Source organism: Patagioenas fasciata, chromosome 21, assembly GCF_037038585.1.
Source record: "Patagioenas fasciata isolate bPatFas1 chromosome 21, bPatFas1.hap1, whole genome shotgun sequence".
NCBI lineage: Eukaryota > Metazoa > Chordata > Aves > Columbiformes > Columbidae > Patagioenas > Patagioenas fasciata.
The window spans coordinates 10,787,109-10,803,612 of record NC_092540.1 but is presented as its reverse complement, the minus strand read 5'-3'; the positions used below and the strand labels follow the sequence as shown (position 1 = coordinate 10,803,612).

The 16,504-nt window shown below is 57.7% G+C and overlaps 1 protein-coding gene across 15 annotated transcripts in view; it reads right to left on the bottom strand.

Annotated features, from left to right (window-relative positions):
- The window catches only part of LOC139825460 (dynein axonemal heavy chain 9-like), a 184,354-nt gene that overhangs the window by 103,444 nt on the left and 64,406 nt on the right, over positions 1 to 16,504 (bottom strand). For 5 of the 15 annotated variants that reach the window (XR_011742068.1, XR_011742071.1, XR_011742072.1 and 2 more), the window contains 2 exons: positions 2,988 to 5,581; positions 2,264 to 2,323 (listed from right to left, as the gene is read on the bottom strand). The exons of 3 other annotated variants lie outside the window; for them this stretch is intronic. Coding sequence is in view for 4 of the 12 variants with exons in the window: in XM_071817653.1 (XP_071673754.1) it covers positions 5,227 to 5,694; positions 13,882 to 13,926 (513 nt within the window). In the remaining 8 variants the exon portion in view is untranslated. Of the gene's footprint in view, positions 1 to 2,042; positions 2,135 to 2,263; positions 2,324 to 2,987; positions 5,695 to 8,159; positions 8,533 to 10,098; positions 10,212 to 12,513; positions 12,772 to 13,881; positions 13,927 to 16,504 lie in introns of those variants that run through there. 7 more of the 15 variants (XR_011742069.1, XM_071817653.1, XR_011742075.1 and 4 more) reach the window with 7 other exon arrangements.

The window sequence follows — 16,504 nt, the reverse complement described above, 5'->3', positions numbered from 1 at the left end:
CATTGACCCCAATGTCCCATTCACCCCATTGACCCCAATGTCCCATTGACCCCCATTGCCCCCCAATGTCCCATTCACCCCATTGGCCCCAATGTTCCCCCATTGACCCCCATGTCCCCATTGATCCCAATGTCCCCCCATTGACCCCAATGTCCCCCCATTGACCCCCATTGCCCCCAATGTCCCATTCACCCCATTGGCCCCAATGTCCCCATTGACCCCAATGTCCCATTCATCCCATTGACCCCAATGTCCCCATTGCCCCCAATGTCCCCCATTCACCACAATGTCCCAATTGACCCCAATGTCCCAATTGACCCCAATGTCCCCCCATTGACCCCAATGTCCCATTGACCCCAATATCCCCATTGACCCCAATGTCCCATTGACCCCAATGTCCCCCCATTGACCCCATTACCCCAATATCCCCATTCACCCCAATGTCCCATTGACCCCAATGTCCCCCCATTGTCCCCATTGACCCCAATGTCCCATTGACCCCAATGTCCCCCCATTGTCCCCAATGTCCCATTGACCCCAATGTCCTATTCACCCCATTGACCCCAATGTCCCCCCATTGACCCCAATGTCCCATTCACCCCATTGACCCCAATGTCCCCCCATTGTCCCCAATGTCCCATTGACCCCAATATCCCATTCACCCCATTGACCCCAATGTCCCCCCATTGTCCCCATTGACCCCAATGCCCCCACTGACCCCAATTTTCCCCCAACATCCCCAATGTCCCCATTGTCCCAAATGTCCCCATTACCCCCATTGACCCCAATGTCCCATTGACCCCTATTGACCCCATTACCCCAATATCCCCATTCACCCCAATGTCACATTGACCCCAATGTCCCCCCATTGTCCCCATTGACCCCAATGTCCCATTCACCCCAATGTCCCATTCACCCCATTGACCCCAATGTCCCCACCACCCCCATTGTCCCCAATGTCCCATTGACCCCAATGTCCCATTCACCCCATTGCCCCCATTGGTCCCCATTGCCCCCCATTGGCCCCAATGTCCCATTCACCCCATTGTCCCCATTGACCCCAATGCCCCCATTGACCCCAATTTTCCCCAACATCCCCAATGTCCCCATTGTCCCAAATGTCCCCATTACCCCCATTGACGCCAATGTCCCACTGACCCCCATTGGCCCCATTGATCCCCATTGCCCCTCATTGACCCCATTGACCCCAATGTCCCCACCACCCCAATATCCCCATTCACCCCAATGTCCTCCCATTGTCCTCATTGACCTCAATGTCCCATTCACCCCATTGGCCCCAATGTCCCATTGACCCCATTGGCCCCCATTGTCCCATTCACCCCATTGGCCCCAATGTCCCCCCATTGACCCCAATATCCCCAATATCCCCATTCACCCCAATGTCCCCCCATTGCCCCCAATGTCCCCCCATTGTCCCCAATGTCCCATTGACCCCCATTGATCTCCATTCACCCCCAATGTCCCATTGACCTCAATGTCCCCATCACCCCCATTGACCCCAATGTCCCCCCATTGACCCCAATGTCCCATTCACCCCATTGGCCCCAATGTCCCCACTGACCCCAATGTCCCATTCACCCCATTGACCCCAATGTCCCCACCACCCCCATTGACCCCAATGTCCCATTCACCCCACTGACCCCATTGATCCCCATTACCCCCAATGTCCCATTCACCCCATTGACCCCAATGTCCCCCCATTGTCCCCACTGACCCCAATGTCCCATTCACCCCATTGCCCCCAATGTCCCATTGACCCCAGTGTCCCCCCATTGTCCCCATTCACCCCCATGTCCCATTCCCCCCAATGTCCCCATTGACCCCAATGTCCCATTCACCCCCATGTCCCATTCACCCCATTGACCCCAATGTCCCATTACCCCCAATGTCCCATTCACCCCATTGACCCCAATGTCCCATTGACCCCATTGATCCCCATTACCCCCAATGTCCCATTCACCCCACTGACCCCAATGTCCCCACCACCCCCATTGTCCCCATTGTCCCCAATGCCCCCTTACCTGTCTCACCTCCCTCTCCAGCTCCGCTCCCACCCCCCCAATCCCCCTCAGCGGGGCCAGCCCGGGGTGCAGCTGCTGCAACGGCTCCTCCTCTGCATTCATTAACAATTAACACCCTCAGCAGCGCTAATTAACACCCCCCCCACCCCCCCATATCCTCGCTGCCCCCTAATTACCCCCTAATTCGCGCTAATCACCCCTAATTCCCCCTCATTACTCACCCAGCAGCCCCTCGATGTCCGCAACCGCCATCTTGCCCCGCCGGGAGGGCCACAAACCACCTCAAAATCGACCCAAAATAGCGCTTTTTCAACCCAAAACCCTCCCGGTGATGCTCCCCGAGCTGTGTCCCCAAAGCCCCCGCTGTTGTCACCTCGGGAAAAGCGCGAAAAAAGCGGCCCCGGGGGTCCCCGCGCTTCGTTTCGCGCTCTGAGGGAAAGCGCAGGAAAACGAGCGGAGACGGAAAGAGCCGAGCGGAGCCGAATGGGCCCGAGCGGAGCCGAATGGGCCCGAGCGGAGCCGAACGGCGCCCGAGCGGAGCCGAATGGGCCCGAGCGGAGCTGAGCGGCGCCCGAGCGGAGCCGAATGGGCCCGAGCGGAGCCGAACGGCGCCCGAGCGGAGCCGAACGGCGCCCGAGTCCCGGCCGGGGCCGAACGCACCCGAAGTCTTCCCGAAGGGGTCCGAGTGGAGCCGAACCCACCCGAGTGGACCCGAACCCACCCGAAGGAGCCCGAACCCACCCGAGTGGACCCGCACCCACCCGAAGGGGCCCGAAGTCTCCCCGAAGGGACCCGAACCCACCCGAAAGTGCCCCAAAAGGCGCCAAACTCCCAAATCCCCCCCTTTTTACCCCAAAACCCGTGTTCCGCTCCCCCCCCGGCCCCTCCTCTTCCTCCCCGCCCCCCCCCCCCCCCCCCCACTTTCTCCCCCTTTTTCCGCCTCACGATCGTTTCCCGCCGCGGCGGCGGCTGCGAGCGAGGCCACGCCCCCTTTCTCAGGAGGCGGCCAATGGGAAGCGGCGGGGGGGTGCGTGGCCACGCCCACTGTGCGTGGCGTGCGCAGAGGCGGCTCCGAGAGGAGCCGAAGATACACGAAGGGAGCCGAAGGGACCCGAACGCACCCGAAGGGACCCGAACGCACCCGAAGGGACCCGAGTGGGGCCCGAACGCACCCGAGGGGACCCTAAGGCACCCGAAGGGACCCGAACGCACCCGAAGGGACCCGAGTGGGGCCCGAACGCACCCGAAGGGACCCGAAGGGACCCGAGTGGGGCCCGAACTCACCCGAAGGGACCCGAGGGGACCCGAACGCACTTAGGGGGCTCCATGAGTCACTTATGGGTCACTATGGGGCACTCCTGGGTCCCTAAGGGGGAAATTATGGGGGTCTGTGGGGAGTTCAGGAGGGACCCAGGAGTACCCCAAGGGACCCAGGAGTACCCCAAAGGACCCAGGAGTTCAGGAGGGACCCAGGAGTGCCCCAAAGGACCCAGGAGTTCAGGAGGGACCCAGGAGTGCCCCAAAGGACCCAGGAGTGCCCAAATGTGTTGTGTTTTGTTTTTTCTCTCTTGTTTATGTCCTCTTTTACCTGAAATGGGACAATGGGGGCAATGGGGGCAATGGGGGGCAATGGGAGTCAATGGGGGGCAATGGGAGTCAATGGGTCAATGGGAGTCAATGGGGGGCAATGGGGATCAATGGGTCAACGGGGTCAATGGGGGCAATGGGAGTCAATGGGGGTCAATGGGGGGTCAATGAAGTCAATGACTCAATGGCTCAATGGGGTCAATGGTGATCAATGGGTCAATGGGGTCAAAGGGGATCAATGGGTCAATGGGGTCAATGGGTCAATGGGGATCAATGGGGGGCAATGGGGATCAAAGGGTCAATGGGGTCAATGGGGTCAATGGGAGTCAATGGGAGTCAATGGGGTCAATGGGGGTCAATGGGGTCAATGGGTCAATGGGGTCAATGGGGTCAATGGGGTCAATGGGGGTCAATGGGGATCAATGGGGGTCAATGGGGGTCAATGGGGGTCAACGGGGTCAATGGGTCCCAGGGTCACATTCCCGCTGTCCCTGTCCCCGCTGTCCCCGGGCTCAGTGCTCACTCTTCATTGGTTCCTGGCCTTTTGCATTCATCAATATTCGGTTAATTATTCGTTAAGGTTTTCTTGCCATAGTTGAGCCCAGCAGGAACCCCCGGGGTCCTAAAACCCTCCCTCTCTATGGGTCCCTATGGGTCTCTATGGGTCCCTATGGAGCTCTATGGGGCTCCTTGGATCTCTATGGGGTCCTATGGGTCTCTATAGGTCCCTATGGGGTTCCATGGGGCTCTGTGGTTTCCTATGGGCCTCTATGGGGCTCTATGGGTCCCTATGGGTCCCTATGGGTCCTTATGGGTCTTAATGGGTCTCTATGGGGCTCCTTGGGTGTCTGTGGGTCCCTATGGGGCTCTTTGGGGCTCTATGGGTCCCTATGGGGCTCCTTGATGCTCTGTGGGTCTCTATGGAACCCCCAGGGTCCTAAACCCCTCCCTCTCTATGGGTCCCTATGGGTCTCTATGGGTCCCTATGGGTCTCTATGGGGTGCCATGGGGCTCTGTGGCTCCCTATGGGCCTCTATGGTCTCTATGGGTCCCTATGGGGTCCTATGGAGCTCTATGGGTCTCTATGGGTCCCTATGGGTCTCTACAGGCTCTACAGTCCCTATGGGTCTCTATGGGGTTCCATGGGGCTCTGTGGCTCCCTATGGGCCTCTATGGTCTGTATGGGTCCCTATGGGGTCCTATGGAGCTCTATGGGTCTCTATGGGTCCCTATGGGTCTCTACAGGCTCTACGGTCCCTATGGGTCTCTATGGGGTTCCATGGGGCTCTGTGGCTCCCTATGGGCCTCTATGGTCTCTATGGGTCCCTATGGGGTCCTATGGAGGTGGGTGGTTTTTTCCAACCAAAGTGATTAATGAGTTTTTAGGGTTTATCCCAAATGATGGGAACCCCCGGCTCCTTCCTTCCCTCCTTCCTTCCTTCCCTCCTTCCTTCCTTTCCTTCCTTCCTTCCTTCCCTCCTTCCTTCCTTCCCTCCTTCCTTCCTTTCCTTCCCTCCTTCCCTCCTTCCTTCCCTCCTTCCTTTCTTCCCTCCTTCCTTCCTTCCTTCCCTCCTTCCTTCCTTCCTTCCTTGCCCTCTCATAACCGCACGCGAGCCCCGATGCTGAGGGCCCTTGAGCTCCTCCTCGCCTTTGAAAACAACACGGCCGACCTCATCTTGTTGATGATGGGGATCTTCTGGAGCAGGCCAGGGATCTTCTGGAGATCCTCGGAACGTGGTGCTTTCTTTTGAGCCCACGACTTCTCTGCCTGGGGCCTCTTCCCATTGGACGCTCTTGGAGGAGCCACTGAGTTTTTGGAGCTCGCCACCTCTTTTGGATGAAGCTGGAGCAGCTGGGGATGGGCCTGGGATGCTGGGCAGGAAGAGCCAGGGCCGGTGCTGGACCCTCCCCAGCCCATTTCTCGCTGTTCGCTCCTCCAGAATCCTCTGAATCTGATGGTGAAGATGACGAAGATGATGAAGATGATGAAGATGACGAAGATGACGAAGATGATGAAGATGATGAAGATGACGAGCGCGGCCCCATGCGGGAAGACATCAAGAAGCTGATGGAAAGCAAGAAGAAGCAGCAGTCGCTCCAGGAGAGCTTTGGATACCCCAGACCACCCCTTGTGCTTTGGATGCCCACACCACCCCTTGTGTTTTGGATGCCCCAGACCACCCCTTGTGCTTTGGATGCCCACACCACCCCTTGTGTTTTGGATACCCCAGACCACCCCTTTGGGGAAGACCCTCCGTATGCTGAGGTGTTGCGTCTCCTTCCTCTTCATCCTCTAAAAGGTGTTTGGTGAAGAGCAGAGCTGGAAGCGGGGGTTCCCATCATTTGGGATAAACCCTAAAAACTCATTTTGGTTGGAAAAGACCCTCGAGGTCATGGAGGCCAAGCATAACCCACCCCTGGCACTGACCCATATCCCTGAGGACGTTGTTTTGTGACACCATGGGGACCCCGCCTTGTCCTCAGGGCCCATTGTGACATCCTGGACACCCCCCATTGTCCCCAGAGCCCATTGTGACATTCCAGGACTTTACTTTGTCCCCAGGGCCCATTTTGGCACCATGGGGGATCCCTTTGTCACTGGGGCCCATTGTGACATCCAAGGACCCCCCCTTGTCCCCAGGGCCCATTGTGACATGCTGGGGACTCCCATTGTCCCCAGGGCCCATTGTGACATCCTGGGGACCCCCTTTGTCCCTGTCGAGGGTTAAGATTCCTAACCCCAACTCCTAACCCCAACTCCTAACCCAGACCATAACGCTAATCCTAATCCTAAACCTAAGCCTAATTCCTAACCGTAAACCCAATCCTAACCCAATCCCTTAAACCTAACCCAATCTCTTAACCCTTATCCCAATCCCTTAACCCTAACCCAAACTCCTAACTCTAAGCCTAAGCCCAACCCAGACGCCTAAGCCCAACCCAGACGCCTAAACCCAACCCAGACGCCTAAGCCCAAGCCGAACCCTAACCCAAACTCCTAACACTAAGCCTAACCCTAACGGAAACTCCTAACCCAAACTCCTAGCCTTAAGACTAACCCTAAATCCTAACTCAAACTCCTAACCCTAAGTCTAAGCCTAAACCAAACTCCTAAGCTTAAGACTAAGCCTAACCCAAACTCCTAAGCCTAACCCTAACCCAAACTCCAAAACCTAAGCCTAACCCTAACCCAAACTCCTAACCCTATGCCAACCTTAACCATATTCCTACCCTTTCCCCCTAAACCTGAAGTCTTACTGCTTACACAAACACTATTCCCTAACCCCTAACCTTAATCCTTACTCCTAACATTAACCCTAATACTAACCCTTATCACTAACCACATCCCTACCCATAAGCCCTAAACCTAATCCTAATCAAACCCTAATAATAACCCTAACCCTACCCCTAACACCTATCCCTTCATCTAAACTTCTAATATTAGTCCAATCACTTACTGTAATCCTAAAGCAAGGCTAAATCGAAGACCAACTTCTACCCCTAACTCCAACTCTAAACCTAATGCTTAGCCCTCTTACTCTAATCAGAAATCTATGCCTAAACCTAAAACCAAACTCTATCCCTCACCCAAAACCCCTCACCTTAACTCTAACCCTAATCCTAATCAAACCCTGACCCTACCACTAACTCTAACCCAAACGTAACCCTAACCCCAGCCCTACTTCCTAAAACCAACCCCTAACCCCAACCACTTCCACTGACACTACTCTCTATCCCTAACACTAATCAAATCCTAACCCTAACAGAAACGATCCCAAAGCTCAAAAGTGGCCCAAAGTGCCAAAGCAATCCCAGCTTTGATTTGAAACGGGCCCAAAGGCTCAAAGCGCGCCCTGGGATGGGGCCGTGTGGCACGAGGCTGGGGGGCAGGGAGGGCCCCACAGGGACTCAGTGCTGGTTTCTGCCCCTGTGCCAGCACTCCCAGCCCCTGCTTGCCCAGAACCTGCCCCTGAAGCAGCCGCAGCCCCTCTCCCCTCCCTGCGGGTGTCTGCCCCCTGCCCACACCCTGGTGCTGCCTGGCTCGCCCTGCCCGGCCCAGCCCGGCTGCTCTCCCGGCCCCAGCCCCAGCCCTGGCCCCACTGCTGCCCTGCTGAGCTGCTCGGGGCTGGGTGCTGCCCCTGCTCGCCCACCTGCTCCCTGCGCTCGGCTGGAGCAGCCTGGGCGTCCCGGGCTGGCAGGGACACCAGGAGGAGGAACAGGGTGAGGACCATGGCCCCCACGCTCGCCCCATGATGCTGCTGCTGCCAAGACACAGCACAGCACGTCACCGAGGGGCTCTGACCTCACAGTCACATTGGAATCACCACATCTGCACACTGCTGCATGGCCTTGTGCTACACCAGCATGGAAGGAACAGAAGTGGAGAAGGGGGCACCTATTTTGGGAGGCAGCTCTGCCTGTGGGAGTGCACAGGCTCTCACTTCTTGCTTCCCAGAAATCAATCAATCAATCAATCCCAAAAGCTACATATTAATAGTAAATTTAAATAAAAAAAGCCAACTTCAAGGGTCTTTACTTGTAGCTATATTTGTCAGGCAGCTCTCTGGGAAGAAACCAGCTTTTCCTGCTAGTTTGACCACAGCTTCAATGCCTTTAAAGCCACCACTTCTGACCTCTGCTGCTCCAACACAGCCTCACAGCCCAGCAAAATCATAGTGCAGGCAGAAAGCTTCACCATACAGAGATGGAGACAGTCAGGAATACGTTCCTCTCAAAAGCAGACACTGCAAGCCACTCTTCCTCTTGCTTACCAAATTCAGACAGCGTTAGAAAACAACAAGGAAGCGAGATTCTTCTTTTATGCACCCCATTGTATGGACCATTCAACATCAAGTCCAACCGAAGTCTGAACCTCCGAATGAGAAATGCCATCTTCAAATTTCTAGGAAAATGAAGGGCTTTGAAGTGGCAAGACCATAAAATGTTCATTAAAGCACTGCCATGCAAGTCCGCACCCCTGATCACAGACCACCTGCCCTGGTACCAAAGGCAGTGATGTTCTCAGCTGACATCTGGAACGCAGCACAAAGTCTCATGTTCTCCAGTGCCAAACATGTAGTTTGGAACTGAAACAGGGCAGTAAACCATCTCCAGTCAGTCTGTTTTCATTCGAGTACATCAGGACAAGTTCAGTTCACGTTCACCAGGAATCACAGCAGGTCCCACCCGTCCCTGCAGACCCCAACACCGCTCCTGTGCAGGGTCCCCAGGAGCAGTAAGCACAGAACAAGAAACCTCCCTTCCAAAGAAGGCCCACAGCTGCTCTTCCAACGAGCTGCATAAGCAGCAGCTGAGAACAACCTCTGCTGTAGCTGCACCAGGCTCTGCTGTCTGCAGAAGGAGAGCAGCTCCTAAATGATCCCCAGCCCTACAGACACAGCCCAGGGCAGTGATGAGGAACCACCAGAGTGCAGGGACACCTGGCCATTCAGTTGAAGCTGCTGGGGAGAAGGACAGAGGACTAGCAAGAGACAAATCAGACAAGAGAGAAGACAGAGGAGCTGAGAGAGAAAGAAACACACAGGGAAAAGGACGGAGAGATGAAGGCAAAAAGGCACAATGAGCTGGGATGAGACAGGGAGGAAGAACCAGCAGGGCTGATGAGCAGGACAGAGGGATGGGGAGGGGGGAGGAGGAGAAGCAGGAAGGGGCTGGAGAAAGACAGGGAGGGGAATGCAAGATGGAGAGACAAAAAGAAAGACAGGGAACAGAACAAAGGGAGTGAGAAATAAAGCAAAGTTGGGATCCAAATGAAGACACTGGAAAGGGGAAACATGCAGCAAGGAGCTGGAGAAAGAGGAAAAGAGGGCTGAAGAGCAGGAAAGAGGAAGAGAAGACAAAGAAAAGGCAGAGCCAGCTGGACAGGGGTGATATAGCGAGAAGGGATGGCACTGGGAACAGGGATGGGAGACAGAAAGAAAACCAGGACAGAAAGACATCAAAAGGAAGAGGGGCAGTAATCTGGACAGAGCTGGAGAAAGAAGCAGCCGGGAAAGGGAAGACAGGCAGAAGACAGAAGGGCAGCAGGAGAGAGAAAGAACAACAAGGGTTGGGGGCAGGACAGAGATTGGGGAAAAAATCCTGGGGCGGGCAGCAAGATGGAGAGGGAGTAAAAAAGAAGAGGGGCAGGAATAGGTGCAGGGAGCAGGACAGAGGGATACAGTGAGAAATGATGGGGCAGGGAGCAGGACACAGCAACAGAGCAGAATGGTGACAAAGAGAAACCAGGGATGATGAGAAGCACAGAGCAGCGGAGACAGAGAGGGAGATACGAGAAACCCTGCACAGAGGTGGAGACGGGTGGAGGAAACGGTGAGGAAGAAGCAGAGAGGGGCAGAGAGAGGAGAGATGAAGAGGGAGAAGGACACGGTAGGAAAGAGGAAGGAGCAGGGAGGCAGGGAGGGGAGCACAAAACAGGACGAAATGAGCCCAAGGGCCCAGGACTCACCACAGTTCCTGCTCTCTGCACTGCCAGGCAAGCTGTGCAGTTCAGGCCCTTCTGTCTGCCTGTCTTTCCCTCCCCTCCTATTCTGTAGCTCCAGCCGTTTGTCCATCCCGCACCTAAGAGAACACATGGGTGTCTGACAGCTCTCACAGCACGAGGCTCCCCAGACGCACCCCACACACACACACACTATACGGCCGGACAGTGATTTTCCCCACTTACACAGACCCTGCGGTGCACGTTTGTGATCTGCTCTGCTGAGGCTGCTCACAGGGACTCTTCCTCACCCAGAGGGGCAGCTGTCTCTGGTGCAGCTGCAGCAGCAGCTGTGGGGATCCCCTGCACTTCACCCTCCAGCTGCTTCCCCTTCTCCTGCTCTCTCCAGCTCCAGCCCCAGCAGCTCCTCTCCAGCAAGTGCCCCCTGCCCCCTCCCCCGCCCAGGAGAACAAGGCCAGAGCAGCCCACACACACCTGGGCCAGAGGCAGCAAGACATCTCCAGGGCCCCAGAGGGAGGAAAAAGGGCCCCAGGGCTGGGCCGGGCGCTGCTCGGCCTCGGGCAGCTCCACGGGCGCCATGGCAAAGCTCACGCTGGCCGCCTGCAGAGCAACCGCCTGCTCAGCCTGGGCTGCGCCACCATTGGTCGGGAGGGCTGTCAGTCTCCTCCCCTGAGCTGATTGGCTGCCTGGGCAGTGATTCTGTCCTGCTTTGGGGCTCGCCCTGCCCTGAGGTGATACTCTCTCTGATTGGCGGCCTGAGGGGTTACTCCCCCCACAGTGTCCGCCTTCCCTGAGCCGCTCTTTTCTCTGATTGGCTGTCTGGGATTTCCCACTGGCTCCCCCCACCAAATGATTGGTCAGGTTATTTGTCAATCATCCCTGTGCTGCACTCCCACCAGGTGTGATTGGTGCAGCCAGCACAGCCCGCCCCTGAGCGCTGCCCAGTTTGTCCAACTGTCGCCAACTCTCCTGCAGGTCTCAAAGCTCGATTGGCTGCTTACGTTTCAATCACATGACTTGCCCCGCCTCCTCAAATGTGATTGGCTGCATTTCATCCCCTGGCTGTCCACAGACTTCCGGGCGGTTGTTGCCAGGCAGCGGCTCCACCTGAAAATGAAGCTGCGGGCCCTGACCAAAGGCCGTGGGTGATGAAAGACGCGTTGGGACCCTAAACATGAGGATTAGGCCCCAAGAGGGAGGCTCTGGGCGCTCAGAAGGACGGGCAGATGCCACAGATGGCGCTTTGGGCCCTGCACACGAGGGGACCCTCTTGGCTCCCACCCGAGCTGGGTTTGGTGCCCGTGACCCCACGTTCCAGCTCTGCTGTGCTTTCTGACCTCATGGGCCCTCTTGTCCTGCCAAACTTCTGCTGCCAAACCCTGCTGTGGGAAACAATCCCCTTGCCAAGAGAACAGCCCCGGGCAGGATCTCTCAGCAAAGCGTATTTTATAAACGATTTGGCAAGACCAGGTGTTCTACCCAAAGACAGCACAGGGAATGGGACAAAAAGCCCCCGCTTACACATCCACCAACCCCAGCTGCACATTCCCTGCCCTGCTCCCCAGCGCTTGGCACTGCAGGGGTTACAGACTCCCCTGGGCTGGCCTCAGTTTACCTGTCTCATTCATCTAATTAACAACCCTCTCACCTTATTGATTTATTTGAAATATGGATTCCTGGCTCTTTGGTTGCCCTTCCCCCTCGATTATCTTTTTAAACACAGTGATCAGTTTGGACTGTGAGCACCTCGGTGCCACCCTCGCCACCCTTGGCCACCGCCACCGCCACCCCAGTGACCCCCACGGCTCCACCAGTGAACTGGAATGATGGCACGGGGCGTGCGTGTGTCTCTGGGGTCCCTGTGGCCAGCTGTGTGTCCCACGGGTGTGTGTCTGTGCTGGGGCACGTATCCCATGGCTGGCATGGCCAGGACAAGCACGTCTGCAGGATGGAGCTGCCCCAGCCTCCCTGCTCCTGTGCTGGCTCTGACTCGTGCCCATGACCCAGCCCGTCTGCACATCCCAGCAGTCTCTGTGACCCAGGCCATCCATGTCCCAGCCTATCTCTATGTCCCAGCCCACCCCCGTGTCCCAGTCCATCTCCATGTCTCAGCAGCCTCTGCGCCCCCACCTGTCCAGGTTTTGGTAAAAACAAGTTTCTCTTTTAGTGAATTTTGCCTGTCAGCCAAAGCCTTCATGTCAGCTGCATTTTCCTGGAGAACCAGACACATGTTTTGGCAAACCCAGCAATGGAATGGAAACTTATTGACAAGCACAGATGGACATCTCGCGAGAGGGGCAACGAGAAACCGGTGACCAACTGTGTATAACATTCCGTTCACGTGAATACTTCATATAAAAGCGGGAGATCACGAGGATCTCGTCCCTTTTTCCCTTCCCTTTTGCCTTTTTCCTTCCCTTCTGCTCATGGCCGACATCAGGAGAGGACCTTGCTGGTCGTCCCTGCGAACTGAGGCCAGTGAGAGACTGAATCCAGCTCCGGTTGGCTGCAGAGTCTGATCCAGGACTTTGGGTGCTGGCTCTGCAGTTGCTCAGACTTACAAGATGGGTTTTGTATATTTGTGTTATTTTCTCTGTTCTCATCAGTAGCATCAGTAAAACATCTTGAACTTTTCCAGCTCTCTCCCCTCTGTGCTTCTTCCCCTCCCGATCGCCTGTGCTGAGTGGGAAGGGGGGAGAGGGAGGGGCAAAAGGGGAAAGTGGGGGGGAGAGGAGGTTGACAACACATCTGCCAGGGTTTGATTGTCACCCCGCAATCTTAACCCTCGACAGGGACGGACATGGGGACAGAGGGACAGAGGGACGGATGGACGGACAGAGGAAGGGACAGAGGGACGGACACGGGGACAGAGGGACGGACAGATGGATGGACAGACTGACCGTTACATGGGGACACCGGGGACAGGCACATGGGGACACTGGGGACAGGCACATGGGGACACTGGGGACAGGGACATGGGGACACCAGGGACAGGGACATGGGGACACCAGGGACTCTATGGGACACCCAGGGACAGTGGGGATAGTGGGGACACCAGGGACAGTGGGGACACCGGGGACAGCAAGGACACCCAGGGACACTGGGGACACCGGGGACAGCAGGGACACCCAGGGACAGTGGGGACACCCAGGGCCACCAGGGATACTGGGGACACCAGGGACACTGGGGACAGTGGGGACAACAGGGAGAGCAGGGACACCCAGGGACACTGGGGAGAGCAGGGACAGTGGGGACAGGAGGGACACCCAGGGATGCTGGGGACAGTGGGGACAGCAGGGACAGCAGGGAGAGTGGGGACACTGGGGAGAGCAGGGACACCCAGGGACAGTGGGGACACCCAGGGACAGTGGGGAGAGCAGGGACAGCGGGGACAGTGGGGACACCCAGAGATACCCAGGGACACTGGGTACAGTGGGGACACCCAGGGACAGTGGGGACACCCAGGGACACTGGGGACAGTGGGGACACCCAGGGACAGCAGGGAGAGCAGGGACAGCAGTGACACCCAGTGACAACAAAGGGACACCACAGGGATACGCAGGAGAGAACACAGGGACACCAGAGGACAGCGGGGGACACCACGGGGCCACTTGGGGACACCGGCAGACACTGGGGGAACACCACAGGGACACCATGGGACACCACAGGGACACCTGGGGACACCAGGGTCACCTGGGGACACCACAGGACACACAGGGACTCCCAGGGACACCATGGGACACCCAGGGACAATGCGGGGACACCTTGGGGACACCGGGGGCCACTCACTGGGGTCCAGGCGCAGGGACTGCTGGGCCGGGTACCACTGGGGATCTGCAGGACAGAGGGGACAGTGGAGGTGGCACCGCGGGGACACGGATGGCGGGGACAAGGGGGGGTCCCCAGGAAGTCACAGTGGGCCCTGAGGACAAGGGGGGGTCCCCATAGTGTCACAATGGGCCCTGGGGACAAACGGAGTCCCCATAGTGTCACAATGGGCCCTGGGGACAATTGGGGGTCCGGACGGTGTCACAATGGGCCCTGGAGACAAAGGGGGTCCCCAGGATGTCACAATGGCCCCTGGGGACAATGGGGGGTGCCCAGGATGTCAGAACGGGCCCTGAGGACAAGGTGGGGTCCCCATGGTGTCACAATGGGCCCTGGGGACAAAGGGGGATCCCCTGGGGACAAAGGGGGTCCCCAAGATGTCACAATGGCCTCTGGGGACCATGGGGGGTCCTGGGATGTCACAATGGGCCCTGGAGACAAAGGGGGTCCCCAGGATGTCACAATGGGCCCTGGGAAAAAGGGGGGGTCTTGTGACATCACAATGGGCCCAGGGGACAAGGGGGGGTTCCCTAATTGTCACACTGGGCCCTGGGGACAAAGGGGGGGTCCCCATAGTGTCACAATGGGCCCTGGTGACAATGGGGGTCCCCATGGTGTCACAATGTGCCCTGGGGACAATGGGGGGTCCTGCGATGTCACAATGGGCCCTGGGGACAAAGGGCGGTCCCCAGGATGTCACAATGGGCCTTGGGGACAATGGGGGGTCCTGGGATGTCACAATGGGCCCTGGGGACAAAGGGGGCTCCCCAGGATGTCACAATGGGCCTTGGGGACAATGGGGGGTCCTGGGATGTCACGATGGGCCCTGGAGACAAAACGGGGGGTCACCATGGTGTCACAATGGGCGTGGGGACAAAGGAGGATCCCCTGAAAGTCACAATGGGCCCTGGGGACAATGGGGAGTCCTGGGAAGTCACAATGGGCCTTGGGGACAAAGGGGGCTCCCCAGGATGTCACAATGGGCCCTGGGGACAAAGGGGGCTCCCCAGGATGTAACAATGGGCTCTGGGGACAAAGAGGGGTTCCCCACGGGGCCACGATGGGCTCTGAGGACAAGGGTGTCCCCATGGTGTCACAATGGGTCCTGGGGACAATGAGGGGTCCTGGGATGTCACAATGGGCCCTGGGGACAATGGGGGGTCCTGCAAAGTCACAATGGCTCCTGGGGACAATGGAGGGTCCTGGGACGTCACAATGGGCCCTGGGGACAAAGAGGGGTCCCCTGAATGTCACAATGGGCCCTGGGGACAAGGGGTGGTCCTGGGATGTCACAATGTGCCCTGAGGACAAAGAGGGGTCCCCTGAATGTCACAATGGGCCCTGGGGACAAAGGGGGGGTGCCCAGAATTTCACAATAGGCCCTGGAGACAAAGAGGGGTCCCCTGAATGTCACAATGGTCCTTGAGGACGAGCGGGGTCCCCACAGTGCCACAATGGGCCCTAGGGACAAACTGGGGTCCTGGGATGTCACAATGGGCCCTGGGGACAAAGGGGGTCCCCATGGTACAACAATGGGCCCTGGGGACAAATGAGGTCCCAAGGATGTCACAATGGGCCCTGGGGACAAAGAGGGGTCCCCTAAATGTCATAATGGGCCCTGAGGACAAGCGGGGTCCCCACAGTGTCACAATGGGCCCTGGGGACAATGGGAGGTCCTGTGATGTCACAATGGGCCCTGGGGACAAAGGGGGGTCCCCAGGATATCACAATGGGCTCTGGTGACAAAGGGGTCCCCACGGTGTCACAGTGGGCCCTGGAGACAAAGGGGGTCCGCAGGATGTCACAGTGAGCCGTAGGGACAATGGGTGGTCCTGGGATGTCACAATGGGCCCTGGGGACAAAGGGGTCTCCAAGATGTCACAATGTGCCCTGGGCAAAATGGGAGGTCCTGCGATGTAACAATGGGCCCCAGTGACAAAGGGGGCTCCCCAGGATGTCACAATGGGCCCTTGGGACAAAGAGGGGGTCCCCAGGATTTCACAATGGGCCCTGGGAACAATAGTGGGTCCTGGGACGTGACAATGGGCCCTGGAGACAAGGGGGGGTGCCCAGGATGTCACAAAAAGCCCTGGGGACAAAGAGGGGTCCCCCGAATGTCATAATGGGCCCTGAGGACAAGCGGGGTCCCCACGGTGTCACAATGGCCCCTGGGGACAATGGAGGGTCCTGCGATGTCACAATGGGCCCTGGGGACAAAGGGGGCTCCCCAGGATGTCACAATGAGCTCTAGGGAAAAGGGGGGTCCCAAGGATGTCACAATGGGCACTGGAGACAAAGGGGGGGTCCCCACGGTGTCACAATGGGCCCTGGGGACAGAGGGGGTGCCCAGGATGTCAGAATAGGCCCTGGGAACAAAGAGGGGTCCCTAGCATGTTCACAATGGGGCCTGGGGACAATGGGGGGTCCTGGGAAGTCACAATGGGCCCTGGGGACAAAGGGGTCCCCAGGATGTCACAATGGACCCTGGGGACAGAGGGGGTCCCCAGGATGCCACAATGGGCCCTGGGGACAAAGTGGGGGTCCCCAGAATTTCACAACACGCCCTGGGAACAATGGGGGGTCC